Source organism: Acipenser ruthenus, chromosome 2, assembly GCF_902713425.1.
Source record: "Acipenser ruthenus chromosome 2, fAciRut3.2 maternal haplotype, whole genome shotgun sequence".
In the NCBI taxonomy this organism is placed as follows: domain Eukaryota; kingdom Metazoa; phylum Chordata; class Actinopteri; order Acipenseriformes; family Acipenseridae; genus Acipenser; species Acipenser ruthenus.
The window spans coordinates 9,138,281-9,153,635 of record NC_081190.1 but is presented as its reverse complement, the minus strand read 5'-3'; the positions used below and the strand labels follow the sequence as shown (position 1 = coordinate 9,153,635).

The following is a 15,355-nucleotide window of genomic DNA, read 5'->3' as shown; positions in this document are numbered from 1 at the left end:
AAAGAAAATAATAGACAAGCATGGTAAAGGTAAAGGCTACAAGACCATCTCCAAGCAGCTTGATGTTCCTGTGACAACAGTTGCAAATATTATTAAGAAGTTTAAGGTCCATGGAACTGTAGCCAACCCCCCTGGGCGCGGCCGCAAGAGGAAAATCGACCCCAGATTGAACAGAAGGATAGTGCGAATGGTAGAAAAAGAACCAAGGATAACTGCCAAAGAGATAGAAGCTGAACTCCAAGGTGAAGGTACGTCAGTTTCTAATCGCACCATCCGTCGCTTTTTGAGCGAAAGTGGGCTCCATGGAAGAAGACCCAGGAGGACTCCACTTTTGAAAGAAAAACATAAAAAAGCCAGACTGGAATTTGCTAAAATGCATATTGACAAGCCACAATCCTTCTGGGAGAATGTCCTTTGGACAGATGAGTCAAAACTGGAGCTTTTTGGCAAGTCACATCAGCTCTATGTTCACAGACGAAAAAATGAAGCTTTCAAAGAAAAGAACACCATGCCTACAGTGAAACATAGAGGAGGCTCGGTTATGTTTTGGGGCTGCTTTGCTGCGCCTGGCACAGGGTGCCTTGAATCTGTGCAGGGCACAATGAAATCTCAAGACTATCAAGGCATTCTGGAGCGACACGTACTGCCTAGTGTCAGAAAGCTCTGTCTCAGTCGCAGGTCATGGGTCCTCCAACAGGATAATGACCCAAAACACACAGCTAAAAGCACCCAAGAATGGATAAGAACAAAACATTGGACCATTCTGAAGTGGCCTTCTATGAGTCCTGATCTGAATCCTATCGAACATCTATGGAAAGAGCTGAAACTTGCAGTCTGGAGAAGGCACCCATCAAACTTGAGACAGCTGGAGCAGTTTGCTCAGGAAGACTGGGCCAAACTACCTGTTAACAGGTGCAGAAGTCTCATTGAGAGCTACAGAAAAAGTTTGATTGCAGTGATTGCCTCTAAAGGTTGTGCAACAAAATATTAGGTTAAGGGTCCCATCATTTTTGTCCATGCCATTTTCATTTGTTTTCTTATTTACAATATTATGTTGAATAAAAAATCAAAAGCAAAGTCTGATTTCTATTAAATATGGAATAAACAATGGTGGATGCCTATTACTTTTGTCAGTTTCAAGTTATTTCAGAGAAAATTGTGCATTCTTCGTTTTTTGTGGAGGGGTACCAACAAATTTGAGCACATCTGTGTGTATATATATATATATATATATATATATATATATATATATATATATATATATATATATATACTGTATATATATATTTGTCCTAGAGAACGGTAAAGGTAGTGTTAAAAAATAACTTGCTTCACATGTGCAATGTATTTTAAGTGTTTCCTTCCCTGGGTTCTGGGTTATTTTTCTACAATATTGAGTCATGATCATTTCCTCAAGTCTCCTGACCAGGCTTTGAGCTGCTTTCTTGTCTAGAGAGTGAATGTGTGGGGCTGGTTGAAAGGGCACATTGTCACATGATTTGAGTGGAATGCGGAAAGCTGTTCAGTGCTTCCAGCATGAGAAAATGACCAAGGACAGTTTCACAAAGCACTGCTAGCACTTAGCAGGCTTCTACATGTACTTAGCAAACTATGAAAAAATACACTTAATAATTATAAGTAACACTGGACGTAATTGTGAGACTGCAAAATACTAACAGCAAAACTTCTAGTTAGATTTCAATGCCAATGCACAGTAATTTAGATCAGAGTTTCCCAATCCTGGTGCTGGGGACCCACGGTGTCTAATGGTTTTCATTCCAACCGAGTTCTCAATTACATAATTTAAACCTTAAATTGAACTATTCACTAGCTTACTTAGACCCTTTTAATTGTTTTCAGCTTTTAAACAGTTGAGGGTTTCATTAAGTAACTGAGAACTCAGTTGGAATGAATACCAGAACACAAAGTGGGCCCCCAGGACCAGTATTGGCAAACCCTGATTTAGATGACTGTATAATTACATTCCTTTTTCTATAAGCTTTTTGGCTGTTAAATACTCATGCACAGAGTAATAAAACCACATGATGCTACTGCCTGGTGGCAGTACTGACAGCATACATTTTGATATTTCCCCGAGATAAGTTAGTTCCTGCCATGGAGCAGCCGTTCGCAGCGTCTTTCACTGACTATGCCCTAACATTCTTAAGTATAAATGGCAGCTTTTGATTGGTACTCGGTTTCCACAGCAACGGCCAGTCAGGTGCTAGCGAAGTCCAACCCATCTGGCGCTCATGCCTCTGTCATGTGACTCACCCATCTCCAACTCTCACTTCCGGTACTGCGTGGACGAAAAAATTGTACTAACAGTAGGAAAAGTTTCAGGAGAAAAAAGTAATTGTTTGTTTTATGTTTATTTTTTTTAAGGAAATAAACAAGCACCCAAAACATCTAAGAAACGAAAGCCAGAATGCTGAGTATGTCGAATAACAACAGCATGTCCTATAATGACCAAGGAGGAGCAGCAGAGCCTGCTACCGAAGCGGGGCTGGAGACAACTCCGACCACTTCAGCTGGAGCGGGGTTCGGCCTCTTCAGCACAGATTACAAAAAGTAAGACATTCAAAATCTGCAATTCGTTAGCTGCGTGGTTCTGGTAAATACATAGTAAATGTATTGAACATGGTCTTACCTAAGAGAGGAGAAACTATCGTCGTATGGTAGTGTAGTTGCAGTTCAGTAGTTCAGATCAGTAAATCTTTTTTTATAAGCGTAACACATTGCGTTGTACCATTTTTGTATATATTTTGTTGTAACTTATTCACAATGGCCAGTTGTTTAGGTATAGCGGTTGATAGTGAGCACCTGTTGCTGTGTTGTCAGAGACCGTGAGTCGTGAACTAATCATTTCAACGTGAATTCAGCGAGCGAGTAATTAGGTGTGTATGACATACTTTTTGTTGAACGTACCAAAAGCAGAAGCATTTCAGAATGTAAGAAAAAATGACTTCCACTCTGATTGGAGTCTTGTGTGACACGTCTGATTCAGGCACGATTAAAAAAATTACGTTTCCCTCAGGCTGTGCATACAGTACACAGCGCCCAGGTATGGATGGTGCTGCTAATAGTCATACAGCAATAACATATATGCCTGTACCATCGTATTCTTCGTCTCCACTATACAAAACTGAGGCTGTGACTATTAATGAAAAAGTGGAGCACCATGATGTCCACTGTACATCCACAGTATCTGTGATATACATATGCATGCCATACTAACGGCAGGCACCCCAGCATAGTCCCAGATTCTGATCCTCAAAGGCATGCGCTAATGAATGTCTTCACCTAATTTCATCTCAGTTGGATAGGCAGTTCTATAAACATGTACCGTGTAGTTATTATACAATTATGCACAGTATGAATTGACACACGCATTCTTCTCTACGAACATTTCCTGAAATATACCAAAATACAGGGCTAGCTGTACTTCCATTTGTTGTTTTTCAGTAGAATTGCTTAAAAAGTCACCTTAATGTACAAAATGTACAGAAAAAAGTTACCACCTGGTTGTCTTGGTAACAGCCAAATGCTGGTAGGCAGCTTCCTACCAAAGATGTCTACAAAGTTTGGTGTGTTTTTTCACAAATTAAAAACAAGAGAAGTTTCTAATTATAATTAATTTTTAAGTCAATGTTTGATTGGATTTTTTATAGTGAGATAATGAGGTTGCTGGTTTTCATTGAAGAAATGTATATCCGACATACAGTACATGTCTTGTTGTGAAATACACGTCCCTAGTGTTTAGGGGCTTTGGGGATTAGCCCTTTCCCTCCCTCATGGTTAGTGCTGTGTCTCCTGAGCCACATGCGCTAGATACGTACATCAGATTGCTGTAGTAATGAGAGGAAATTTCATAAATATACACAAACTTCATATTTCTTTGTGTTTTTTTTTCTTTGTTAGTGATCTTGTTTGTTGCCCCTATTTCACCCACTGAAAAGCTAGGAACAGTAGTACTCTAGTATTTGGAGTTTATATGGTGTCTCTTGTGTCCCACCTTTGAACTTGCTTTTCTCCTTGTAGGAATCATGATACACTGTTATGATCAAGTTGACATTTCAGGTGTTTTTGAAAAAACACGATGACATTGATGTAAAGTTCAAGGAGATTCTGTCTATTCTGTGATAGCTTTTATTGAAACTCATGATCAACGCTGTAGTTAAACAGTTTAACAGCAGGCGGTTCACAGCATTACCAAGGAGGGAGGGAAAGGGCAACAACGAACAAGCTGAAACTGTGGGTTTGTTTATTTCTCATGAATTAACCAAATGAAATCTTTGACATGTCAGACATTCAGAACCCAGTTTGAGATGGAATGACCCGAATAAAGAAACCATCAGTCGTCTAGAACAATTTCACTGATATCAAAGTTAAAGCTTTGTGAATAGGGCTCGATGTTTGATGCAGATGTACTGTGTTACAATCCCGGCTGTTTGCATTACTGTTTGGAGGACAAGGTTATGTTCTTTATTATTATTATTATTATTATTATTATTATTTATTTCTTAGCAGACACCCTTATCCAGGGCGACTTACAATTGTTACAAGATATCACATTACATACAATTACCCATTTATACAGTTGGGTTTTTACTGGAGTAATCTAGGTAAAGTACCTTGCTCAAGGGTACAGCAGCAGTGACCCCCACCTGGGATTGAACCCACGACCCTCCGGTCAAGAGTCCAGAGCCCTAACCACTACTCCACACTGCTGCCCCTTTGTTAGTGATCTATTATTATCATAAAGTACCTTATGTACTCTTTTTCTATTCAGCCCAAACTACTATGAAACTCAGTTTGAAACTAGCTCTGTGTTTGTTTTTTTTTTTTTTAAATCAATGTATATAGAGTAACAGGAAAGGCATTGAAAATGCATTTCTTGTTGAAATGTAGCATTTCTCTAATTTTATTTGAAACTAGAGACCTATTTTTGACAAAAGCCAAATGTCTGAGAGTCCAGACACGGTAAACACCTTTTCCCCAGAAGTCAGCTGCATCAAACCAAATTGCTTTCCAGAATAGACACTTCCACAGGTATCTCATGGCTGTAAAAGTCTTTGCTGTCACGGTTGAAGAAACCCATTTAGGAAATCCAATTTAGGTATTTTGCTGTGTAAACATTCTTTTCTTTTTCTCTCTGCTCTGGTAAAAATTTTTAACACGTTTCCACGACAGTAAATGGTTGAGCAGACTACCACAGAGTTGGAAATCAATATTGCTGTTCTGAAAGAGTATAAAATGTCATTAACTGTCCAACAACACTAAATGTTAACAAAAAATATTGAGACTGTTGTTAGGGGTACGGTACATATTACAATGGTGCACAACTCTGGTCCTTGAGATCCATTCCAGTGCCGGTCTTTATTATTCCAAGTAGGTCCTACATTAGTTAATTAACCAACAAAGGGTCACTTAGCTAATTTAAGAGGTAATTGGAATAAAAGCCAGACTGGAATGAATCTGAAGGGCCAGGGTGCACGTGCTGAAAATGAAATCCCTGTCATACAGTGATTCTTTAGTTTCTCGGACAGTTGCAGAGATCAAGTTACTTGTAAAATGTTACAGCTAACTTGAAATCTGCAACTGTTTAAGAGCTGAAAACAGTAAAAAGGGCTAATTAAGCAAATGATCAGCTCAATTAAGGGTTTAGTTAAATAATTGAGAGCTCAGCTGGAATGAAAACCAGCAGACCCAGGACTGAGTTTGAAAAGCCCTGCTTTAGTGGAACAGAAACAGCACACAGCACCCAAGAATGTGTTGTTATCCACAAGATGGCAGTAGACACAACATTTTAGAGGCAGTATTGCCAGTATAAAACAACAGTACTGTATGGGATACTGTAGACTGCTCAGGATCTTTCAGCCAATCGCATGTTTTGCCTACTCTATTACACGACACATCACGGAGAAACCCTATTCATGACATCGACCATGCCGCTTTCATTTTTTACTGGGCTTTATTCTCCATAACAGCGTGGTTGATGTCGCATGCTTTGAAAAAGTCTGACCTGAGGCACCTCTCAATTCCATTCAACTGCAAAGTCCAGTCAAAACGGTGACATCACAATTGGCAGCATACCTCAGCCACTTAATGGTGTTCTCTTTATTAACCTTTTCTGTCTTCAATCAAATTGACAATGGACTACTTGAAGCTGGTAATGATTAGAAAACAAATAACGTATATCGGGATTTTTTATTTGTGTATTAATAAAGCAATATACTAATAATAATAAAGCAATAATAAAGCAATAAGTTATAGGATGGTGCACGTTTGTGTGTAGTTATATCAATACTCTTAGCGCTTAAACAGACCTCTGCTTTCAGCTTCAGTCCGTTCACTCGTGCCAGTATTCCTCCATACACAGACGTTTGCAGTCCCATAACCCTATATTGTTTGTATTGAAGTGCTGCTGGTTATAGCAAAAAGTAGCTTACCATGTTAGGAGACAACATGTTTAATAAACTTGATTGCACCAATAAAAAATAAAAATAAAATTGCATATGTAAGACAAGTGTCCTGGGTTTTCACAGCATAGTCTTTTTGCAATGCTGTCTGTGCTGGAAAACTCAGCAGTTGCAATTTTGAGTGATGTGTGCCCCATCAGAAAACACATGGAATCTTCACTTTTATATTAGCATCTTTGTGAACTTTGTGTCTTCCCCCAATGACAGCAATTGCTGTACAAGCTGCAGTAGTTTGACAAGCACTTTTTTTTTTTTTTGATAATGTGACAATTGAGGGGGGTGACAGTCAGTTCATTTTATAACTGCAACCGCAAGAAACAATATAACATGGTTTTCCATACCTGATTTATAATTTCAATCTGTTTACTAGCTAACATTTTCCCAAATGCTAGATGCTCACTCTACCATGCCATCTGAAATTAGAAATTCTATGACAAGCCCAACACTAAAACACATTCTTGTTCTCAATAGCCCTTATTATTATTATTATTATTATTATTATTATTATTATTATTATTAATACACTTCAATGTTGCCAGGCATGAAGAAATGTAATTAGCAGTCTAACTATTCACGTATTCCACATTAGACAGTCCTCCAGACAATGGAGAACTACTGTAGTATACTGTGGTAGCCAAAACAATATCCAGTATGAGTCTCGTGTTGCTATTTTAAGGCCTTTTCAAAACTGATTAAGGCGCTATGAAACGTTTGTCTACTGGACAATTTCTTAATGTTTTCCACCTTTAAAAAAGAGTGCAGGAACTACTTGAGAATCCTCTTTTCACTCAACCTTAAGTTCAGATATGGGTTGGTTGGGAAAGAGAATACTGTAATATACAAATAAAGTAATGTACTTCTGTAGGCAATTACTAAGGGATACCAGTTCAATAGACTGTAATATGAGTGAGTAGGATCTAATACTGTATGTAAAGGTAAACTTGACATAGTACCCTGTTGTTGATTTGAAAGTGAAAGTGGTGAGAGATCAGGAAAGAGAGCGAGGAATGTATTTTTGTGACAGCTGTTGAAAATGGTAGATGATCCTTTAGTCAGGGTTACAGCTTGGATATCTCAGCAGCTTAACAACCGTGCAGCTGAGGATGATAGCCTTGAAGTGAATGGAAAAGAATAAAAATGAAATCTCACCGACAGATGTCAAATGAATACCTCAAATGACAGCGGTGGTAAGTTATCTTACAATGGCTTATTGAACTGTCAGCGCTTCTATACAGTGTAGGCTATACAATGTTGTACCGTTAGAACTGAGCTCACTTGTTGTTTCATGTATTCTTACAGAGTACTTTTCTGGCGATTTTCCTTTTTCGGTCAGTCTGTGCACAGGTGTTTTCTCCTGAGTTCAGGACCTGCTCTTCAGTTCTAGTTGTCTGCTATAGATACAGTACATGTATGTAACTTAGGCTAGAAGTGGCTTTATAGGAGTAAGAGCTAGTGCCATATAGGGAGCTTCCTTTTTGTTTGTCGGGCAATACATAGTACTATATCTGTGGCAACGTCTGTAGAATTGAAGAGCAGCTCCTGAACATCTTTTACAGGAAAGCAAATAAATAATACAAAATACAAAATAAGGCTTTATTTAAAAAAATAAGCTGAAACATTCGGGCAAAACTAGTTTGGCTAGGCCTCAATAGCCTGCCTTAAAGCATAAGAAGGGTGGCTTTTCTTTGCTTAGCTGAAGACGCTGACACTGAATAGAGACACCCTGAATGTTAGAGAGTTAACAATGGAGTTAGAAGTAACATTCTGTTTCTAGCTGTTGAACTTGATGTACCCTATTCTTGTATTTGTCTAAAATACAAATCGGTTTGGGTGAGGTCAAAAAGTGTGTTTCTGATAGAGAAAGCTGATGAAATAATTTGAATAGTGTTTACAAAGGAAAGCTGATAAGGTTTTTTTTTTCTTTTGGGTGGAAGTGGCTTTTTATAGGTTTGGTGTGAATGATTTTTTTTTTGTGGCTACAAAACAGAGCCAGGGTGTTAGTATCCTGTTGCTGTACTTTCTCAGGACTCGCAGTTCTTTAATTTTTAGACTGACGGGACTGTAAATTAAATCCTGCTGCTGTACTTTCTTAGGATCTGACAAATCAGGTTTATCGCAAAGGAACAATGGAACGTGATTTTTCGTTGCTGTGCAGAGTGGATGCAATGTGTGCTGTTAAAACCGTACTAGTGACAGCTGAAAGCCTGCAGCTAACATTCAAACCAGAGCCATCTGTGGAGGAGCGAGGACTGACTCGTTCAGAGAACAATGTGGAGCTAGAGAGCTTTGCTGGGTATGTACAGGACACATTCAGCTAATGGCTAATGGGCTGGGGTTCCACACCCCTCCCGCGTTATTGAGTATCTTTTAATTGTCGGTGAACACATTCTGCTTAAAGTCCACCATGCTGTATGGCTATATGTTTGTTGATTAAGGCACTTTTAATTAATTACACAATAATGTAACTCTTGAAAGTAAGTTGTGTAATACTGTATGGACCCTTACCATTAAAAAAGCTGCTGTAATTGTGATAGAGTATAGTCTGTAATGTATTCTCTCAAGTTTTATTCTCTGTGATTTACATAAGGCCTAATGATTGTATTGCAACAAACTGTTCATTAGCTTTGTATGTGTATGTCTTTTTTTTTTTTTTTACCTGCTATAGTATTGTGTGCGAATGTTTTTACATTGTGCACTGCCTTTGTCCTCAGAATCTACCTGATGGATTATCTTGTTAATGAACTGAAAACGAACAGCAATTTATAGAGCTACAGAAAATGTTACAAACGCCACGAAAAACAAAATTTTCAAGTCTTGTACTGTCAGATCCTTGTGACCAGCTGTACAGTAGTATAATCTTGGCTACTACTGGACTTGCAGTTTGCTCCAGTAAATCCATGGTTTCCTTGAGCCTAACCTCAGCTACAAGCACTTGCCCAGCAGGATAGACTCTGAACCAGTCAGTGACTTTAAATAGGTTAAGACAATGAAGCAGTTCTGACTCATAGGAAAATGTGTTATGTAGGTGGAGTAGAGATAACAAGACTGTCCCGTAATAATATAACAATGAATTAACTTTATAACCCAAGCTTACAATGAAAAAACAGTACTGCAGTAGAGACTTGTAGAGAACCGCTTTCGTAGGCTACTGTATACTGTAACTCTGGATGCATGAATACCATTACCCTGATGTACCTGATGAAACCTCAATTCATGTCTGTTATACTGTACCTGATGAAACCTCTATTCATGTCTGTTATACTGTTCCTGATGAAGCCTCTATTCATGTCTGTTATACTGTACCTGATGAAGCCTGTATTCATGCCTATTTTCTGTGTGTGTGTTTACATTGTTTTTAAAGAAATGATGACCTTAAAGCAATGTTGGAGAGCAGCAAGGATTCCTCAAAGCTGGAGGCAATGAAAAGAATTGTCGGGGTAAGTATGGCTATGTCGTATAAAGTTTTGTTTAACTACATTTTGCATTTAGTGTGTAATCTAATATATGGCTACTGTATATTTGGCATGAGAACCCATATTTCTAAATTATATTGACCCTTCATGTCACACTAATGTATGTCTTAACTGCATTTTTCAAGATCCTTTTGATAAATACATTGAAATTGTTCCACAGTTTTGGTTATCAAGCTGTCTTTTGTCAAACAACTAATCAGTGATTTTAATTCACTCCACTGTGGCCATAACTCCAAATTGACTGTGTGTACAATTACTATTTACAGCATGCACTAAACATGAAGTGGATTACTTGATGCTGTTATATTTTGTCAAGTGTACATTTAAAAGTTATGAACTCATATGTATCTATTTATGTGTTTGCAGCTGATTGCTAAAGGAAAGAATGCATCTGAATTATTCCCCGCAGTGGTGAAGAATGTGGCAAGTAAAAACATCGAGGTACTGTATAAAAACCTGGTCCATGAACATTGATGCAGACCTAGGCAAATGTTGTGCTGCAAAAGTAATGAATCTTATAATGTAAAAGGCAAGAGCTGTAAAGTTACAGTGAAAGGCACTTACTAAATCTGAACCATATCCTTTGGGAAGTCCTGAACTGATATTCTTTGGTATAGTTTCTAAATGATTTATTGAGGGGGGGAGGTATGCAGTCGACCGGTCTGTCGACTGGTTGCTGTACATTGAATTTCATTACTATAACGTGAGATGCATTCATACATGCTGGATTTCTCAGATGTTCTAGAAAAGTAAAATAACAAGATCATAAACATAATAATTTGTAAAGTGAGCTTAACTGGAGTAAGTGGTAGTCATTGAAAGGGGAAAATCTTGTTCTTATTTTCATCTTGATGATCTCGTTTGCCTTTATGTAGAACAGCAAGTAAAGGATGCTTTTTATGACCTTGCGCTTTTTACTGAATTGTTCTCAATGTTTTTTGGTTTACAAGAGATGGTGGGAAAATATATCTTCACCTAAAACAGGTCTGTTGCTGTTATTGACAGATTGTTTTTGACTAAAACCTAGCTATCCATACTTTTACGAACGGTTCTCTGCATGTTGTAATAGAAATACATTTTCTGAAGTGGTGCTTTGGCTAAGAAGTACAGGCTGTTCAGGTGTTATGAAATTGCAATTTTAATTTATGTTCCTGTCCTGGTTAAATTGGGGTCTCGGGATGCGTTGTTTGTCATGGGGTGGAAACTGGTGTCTTCTGTGACCCAGTAATGTGTCAGCAGTGTGGAATACAAATAATCAAAGGTTTAGCCAATAAGTCATGAAGTCTCATTCGTGAGTATTGATTAATGAGTTAAACAGCTGGCAACAGGAGATCTGCCTGTGTTCTTGAAGCCTAATATGGTACTGTTGTAATTAGCTTCTCTGCAGGGACCATTGTAACACAGAATAGAGGTAACTGGTGGCAAAGAGCTGCAGTCACGTTGTTCCAAGCGCTCCCGTTACTGCTCACACAGAGGCTTGGTGGAAAAGAAGATTTCACTGCACACCTGCAGTCAGACAGTTTGCAGGCCTCTTGTGGCCGGCATTGATCGGATTTAATCAAAACCAGCACAGGAACAGATCGACTGTTTTGCTGCCTTCTGTGATTTAATACTGGGATGCTGTGTTCCTAAACTAGTACAAAAATGGTTTTGGAACAGCGACCTCAAGATGATTTTCTCCAAGAGAAAGTATTACAGAACCCATCAAGTCATTTATTGGGTTAGATTGCAAGGTTACGGTAGCGTTGAACATTTTCTACGCTATCAGGACTCCATGGGGTCCTCTGGGTGAAAAGCATTGCTGCCCAGAGGCACCTGAGGTTGTGATTTTAGTCTCTGATTTAATTGTGATTCACCCCAGGATCCACTAAAGGCCCCTACAATGTTTTAGAAAGCAATGTGTTTACTGTACAGGATTCAGGGATTGCCAGACAAGCCATTCTTTGTGAGCTGATTTTCCCCTTCAATATTGAATCTTTAATTCAATTTTGGAAAGAATAAAGGGTTTTTTTTTTGTTTTTTTGTTTTACACTGTCTTCAAAGAACAATGGAAGAAGAAAATGTTTTTCTGGCTGTTATTTTACATTGTTTTCCCCTGTGTACCGTATACTGTCTACAAATAAACATTGCATGTATATTGAGCAATATTATACTTTATACAATCAAAATGATGCAAAATAAGTGATAAATAGTGTTTGGCTTGCTTCACTGGATTGCGGCGCAAAGCAGCCATGGGTTTGTGACCCCTCGTACTACCCTTTAGAATCACAAGATTGGGGAATTTGGTGATGACGTGCAAGCTTAAAGGACTTTGATCAAATTGTCGATGTTACCAAACATTTCTTTAAATGCTGAACCGGGGGAATGTTTTGTTTGACTGCTGAATATGTAGTGCAGAAGAAAAATGGAAAAACCCAGCCATGTATCAATCAATTTGCTGATTGCCCGTTTCATTGTAGGTGATACAATACAACAGCAATGATGATGTTCTTACAAGGATGTGCTTCTGCTGTCCTCTTGTTAGCATTGACACGCTTGAATAAACATCTGTTGTAGTTCACAGACTTTTATATGCTATTGTATGGGGCTTGATTATGTAACGGATACACACCTATTATCCTATTGCGTTCTGTCACTTTGAAAGTCTGTCCGTGGCATTCATTTCTGTAGCTACTCAATTCAAAGTCTAATGCATACATTCTGAGTATTTATTGAATTACAATTCTTGACATATTAGTATCAGTTTAAATTGAATTATATCCTTTGTTTTCCAAACAATTATGATTGAAATCATGCTGCCCACTAAGTTCAAGTTGCTTAAACACAGAAATCAAAATTAATTATAAATGCCGGCGCTGTTGAACTTCAGAGAAGAAACACATCAGCTCATCAAGACTTGTCTGAACACCCTTTCCTTTTCAAAACAATACAGAACAGTGCTGTTGGGAGCTGATAAAGACAATGCTGCCATGCATTATCTGTAGCCATGCAAAGTGTGGCATAGTAATATACCAAAACAATGCAAATTAAATTAATGTAATACAGGGATCTCCAACCCTGGTCCTGGAAGAGCTACTGTGGCTGCTGGTTTTCATTTCAACCAATCTCTCAGTTACTTAATTTAACCAATTATTGGCCTAATTAGTCAAGATTATTTATTTATTTATTTATTTATTTATTTATTTATACAGGAAATTAACCCATTGAGGCCAAGGCCTCATTTACAAGGGGGTCCTGTCATACACAGACACAATCATTCCAGTCTTAGACAGTAACAACAAATAAACAAAGGAGCAGTAATACAGCGCCTTTTTTTTCTTTTCAATGTGGACTAAAAGAACAGCAGTGGCAAAGAGTTTTAAGCAAATCCCCAATACGCTCTTTATAACCAAAAAATGAGAGGTTATCAAATTCCATTCTTAAACCATGTGAAAAAGTGTTCCAGGTTTTTGGGAGTCGATAAGAAAAAGCCAGGTCTCCTGATCGTCTCCTGATCGTATCCTTGGGACTACCAAACTAGTTGGGGGACACATACTGTAAACAAATAAATTGTCCCCTTGCTAAAATGTCAAAAAAACAACCTGTGTGCATTGCACTCCACCACAGAAGTAGCTCATGCCCTCCAAAGGGCACAGAGAAGACCTATGATGATGAACACAATGGCTGCCCACACGAAATGCATGATTCTATTGGAATTAACAAAACCAAACCAAACAAGAGTTGCAGCCAGTTTGCATGTCTGAAGAATAAATGAAAGCAGTGTTACTGAACTGGCTGTAGGGTTCACAACGCATCCTGTAACTCGGGGTGTTCCAATCCTGGCCCTGGGGACCCACTGTGAAGACTGGTTTTCATTCCAACTGAGCTCTCAATTACTTAACTAGACCCTTGATTGAACTGAAAATGTAATTAATTAGACCTTTTTAATTGTTTTCAGCTCTTAAACAGTTGCAGATTTCAAGTTAGCTATAACATTTTGTAAGTAACTTGAACTGTGCAACTGTTTAAGAGCTGAAAACAAATAAAAAGGAATGAAAACCAGCAGACACAGTGGGTCCCCAGGACCAGGATTGGGGAACCCTGCTGTAACTTACCGTTTTGGAAATATCTTTGCCAACATTGTGCAGTTTTTTTGATGCCCCCTCCTCGGTCGTTATGTGATAGTGTTCTGTGTGAAAATGTCTGCAAGGACGAGAGATGTTGTGATGCATCAAGACATTTTAGTGACAAGGACCCAAACATTACAATATGTTCAAAACTATAATGTGGGAATACAGACATCACAGCAAGTAACAATGGTAAGTACAGGCTCTCCCCTCGAAGTCTTCTGTGAACCGAAGCGCCCAGAAGGAGATGTCCTATTGCCTTGTTTACGTTTTTGTTGCTTTTGTATATTGATGAAGATAATATTTTTCTACACAGGCTTGTTAAGTTTTATGTACCATTGTATTTTTTTGTTGCTGTTTCTCAATGTTTCTTTATTTGCTGCCGTTTGGTTTCAGCTGAAGAAGCTGGTGTACGTGTACCTGGTTCGCTATGCAGAAGAGCAGCAAGATGTGGCTCTTCTCTCCATCAGCACATTCCAGCGTGCACTGAAGGTCAGTGTTAGTCAGTGTAAAGTATTCCTGCTTCTTTCCATCAGCACATTCCAGCGTGCACTGAAGGTCAGTGTTAGTCAATGTAAAGTATTCCTGCTTCTCTCCATCAGCACATTCCAGCGTGCACTGAAGGTCAGTGTTAGTCAGTGTAAAGTATTCCTGCTTCTCTCCATCAGCACATTCCAGCGTGCACTGAAGGTCAGTGTTAGTCAGTGTAAAGTATTCCTGCTTCTTTCCATCAGCACATTCCAGCGTGCACTGAAGGTCAGTGTTAGTCAGTGTAAAGTATTCCTGCTTCTCTCCATCAGCACATTCCAGCGTGCACTGAAGGTCAGTGTTAGTCAGTGTAAAGTATTCCTGCAGGTACATACAGGTATGACAAAAAGTCGTTTGCAGAGACGGGAGCAAGAACAGCTTTATTTGGACAAACAATACACATGACTAACCAAAATAAACAACAAAGAAAACAACAACTTTAAATATATATATGTATATATTTTTACATTTATATAGTACAGGACTACAAAAAACAATGTTTAAACGGAGATCTGCATCAATAACAGCCCTTATTTATAAAAAAAAAATGTATTTAGTGGAAAAGGTCAGAAGGTGTTTTGAAACAGGATAACGAAGCTTTTATTGTGTGTGTATATCTATATATAATCTCCAACGTTTCAAAAATAGTTTGGAAGCATTTACGAATACTTCATAATTCAGAAAAAATGAAAAATATTTCCAAAATGCCAGTAGTGGCTTTTAGAAGGTGTGAAAATGGATCATTGACACATTAAAACCTGTAAGA

At 38.3% G+C, this 15,355-nt stretch overlaps 1 protein-coding gene across 2 annotated transcripts in view; it reads left to right on the top strand.

The window, feature by feature from the left end:
• The first annotated feature begins 2,204 nt into the window (after positions 1-2,204).
• The window catches only part of LOC117403700 (AP-3 complex subunit beta-1-like), a 107,282-nt gene continuing 94,131 nt past the window's right edge, over positions 2,205-15,355 (top strand). The window contains exons 1-4 of one of the 2 annotated variants that reach the window (XM_058988527.1): positions 2,205-2,571; positions 9,844-9,919; positions 10,322-10,396; positions 14,458-14,553. In XM_058988527.1, the coding sequence (XP_058844510.1) occupies positions 2,429-2,571; positions 9,844-9,919; positions 10,322-10,396; positions 14,458-14,553 (390 nt within the window). In that variant the 5' untranslated portion in view covers positions 2,205-2,428. Of the gene's footprint in view, positions 2,572-8,683; positions 8,776-9,843; positions 9,920-10,321; positions 10,397-14,457; positions 14,554-15,355 lie in introns of those variants that run through there. The other variant, XM_058988521.1, reaches the window with a different exon arrangement.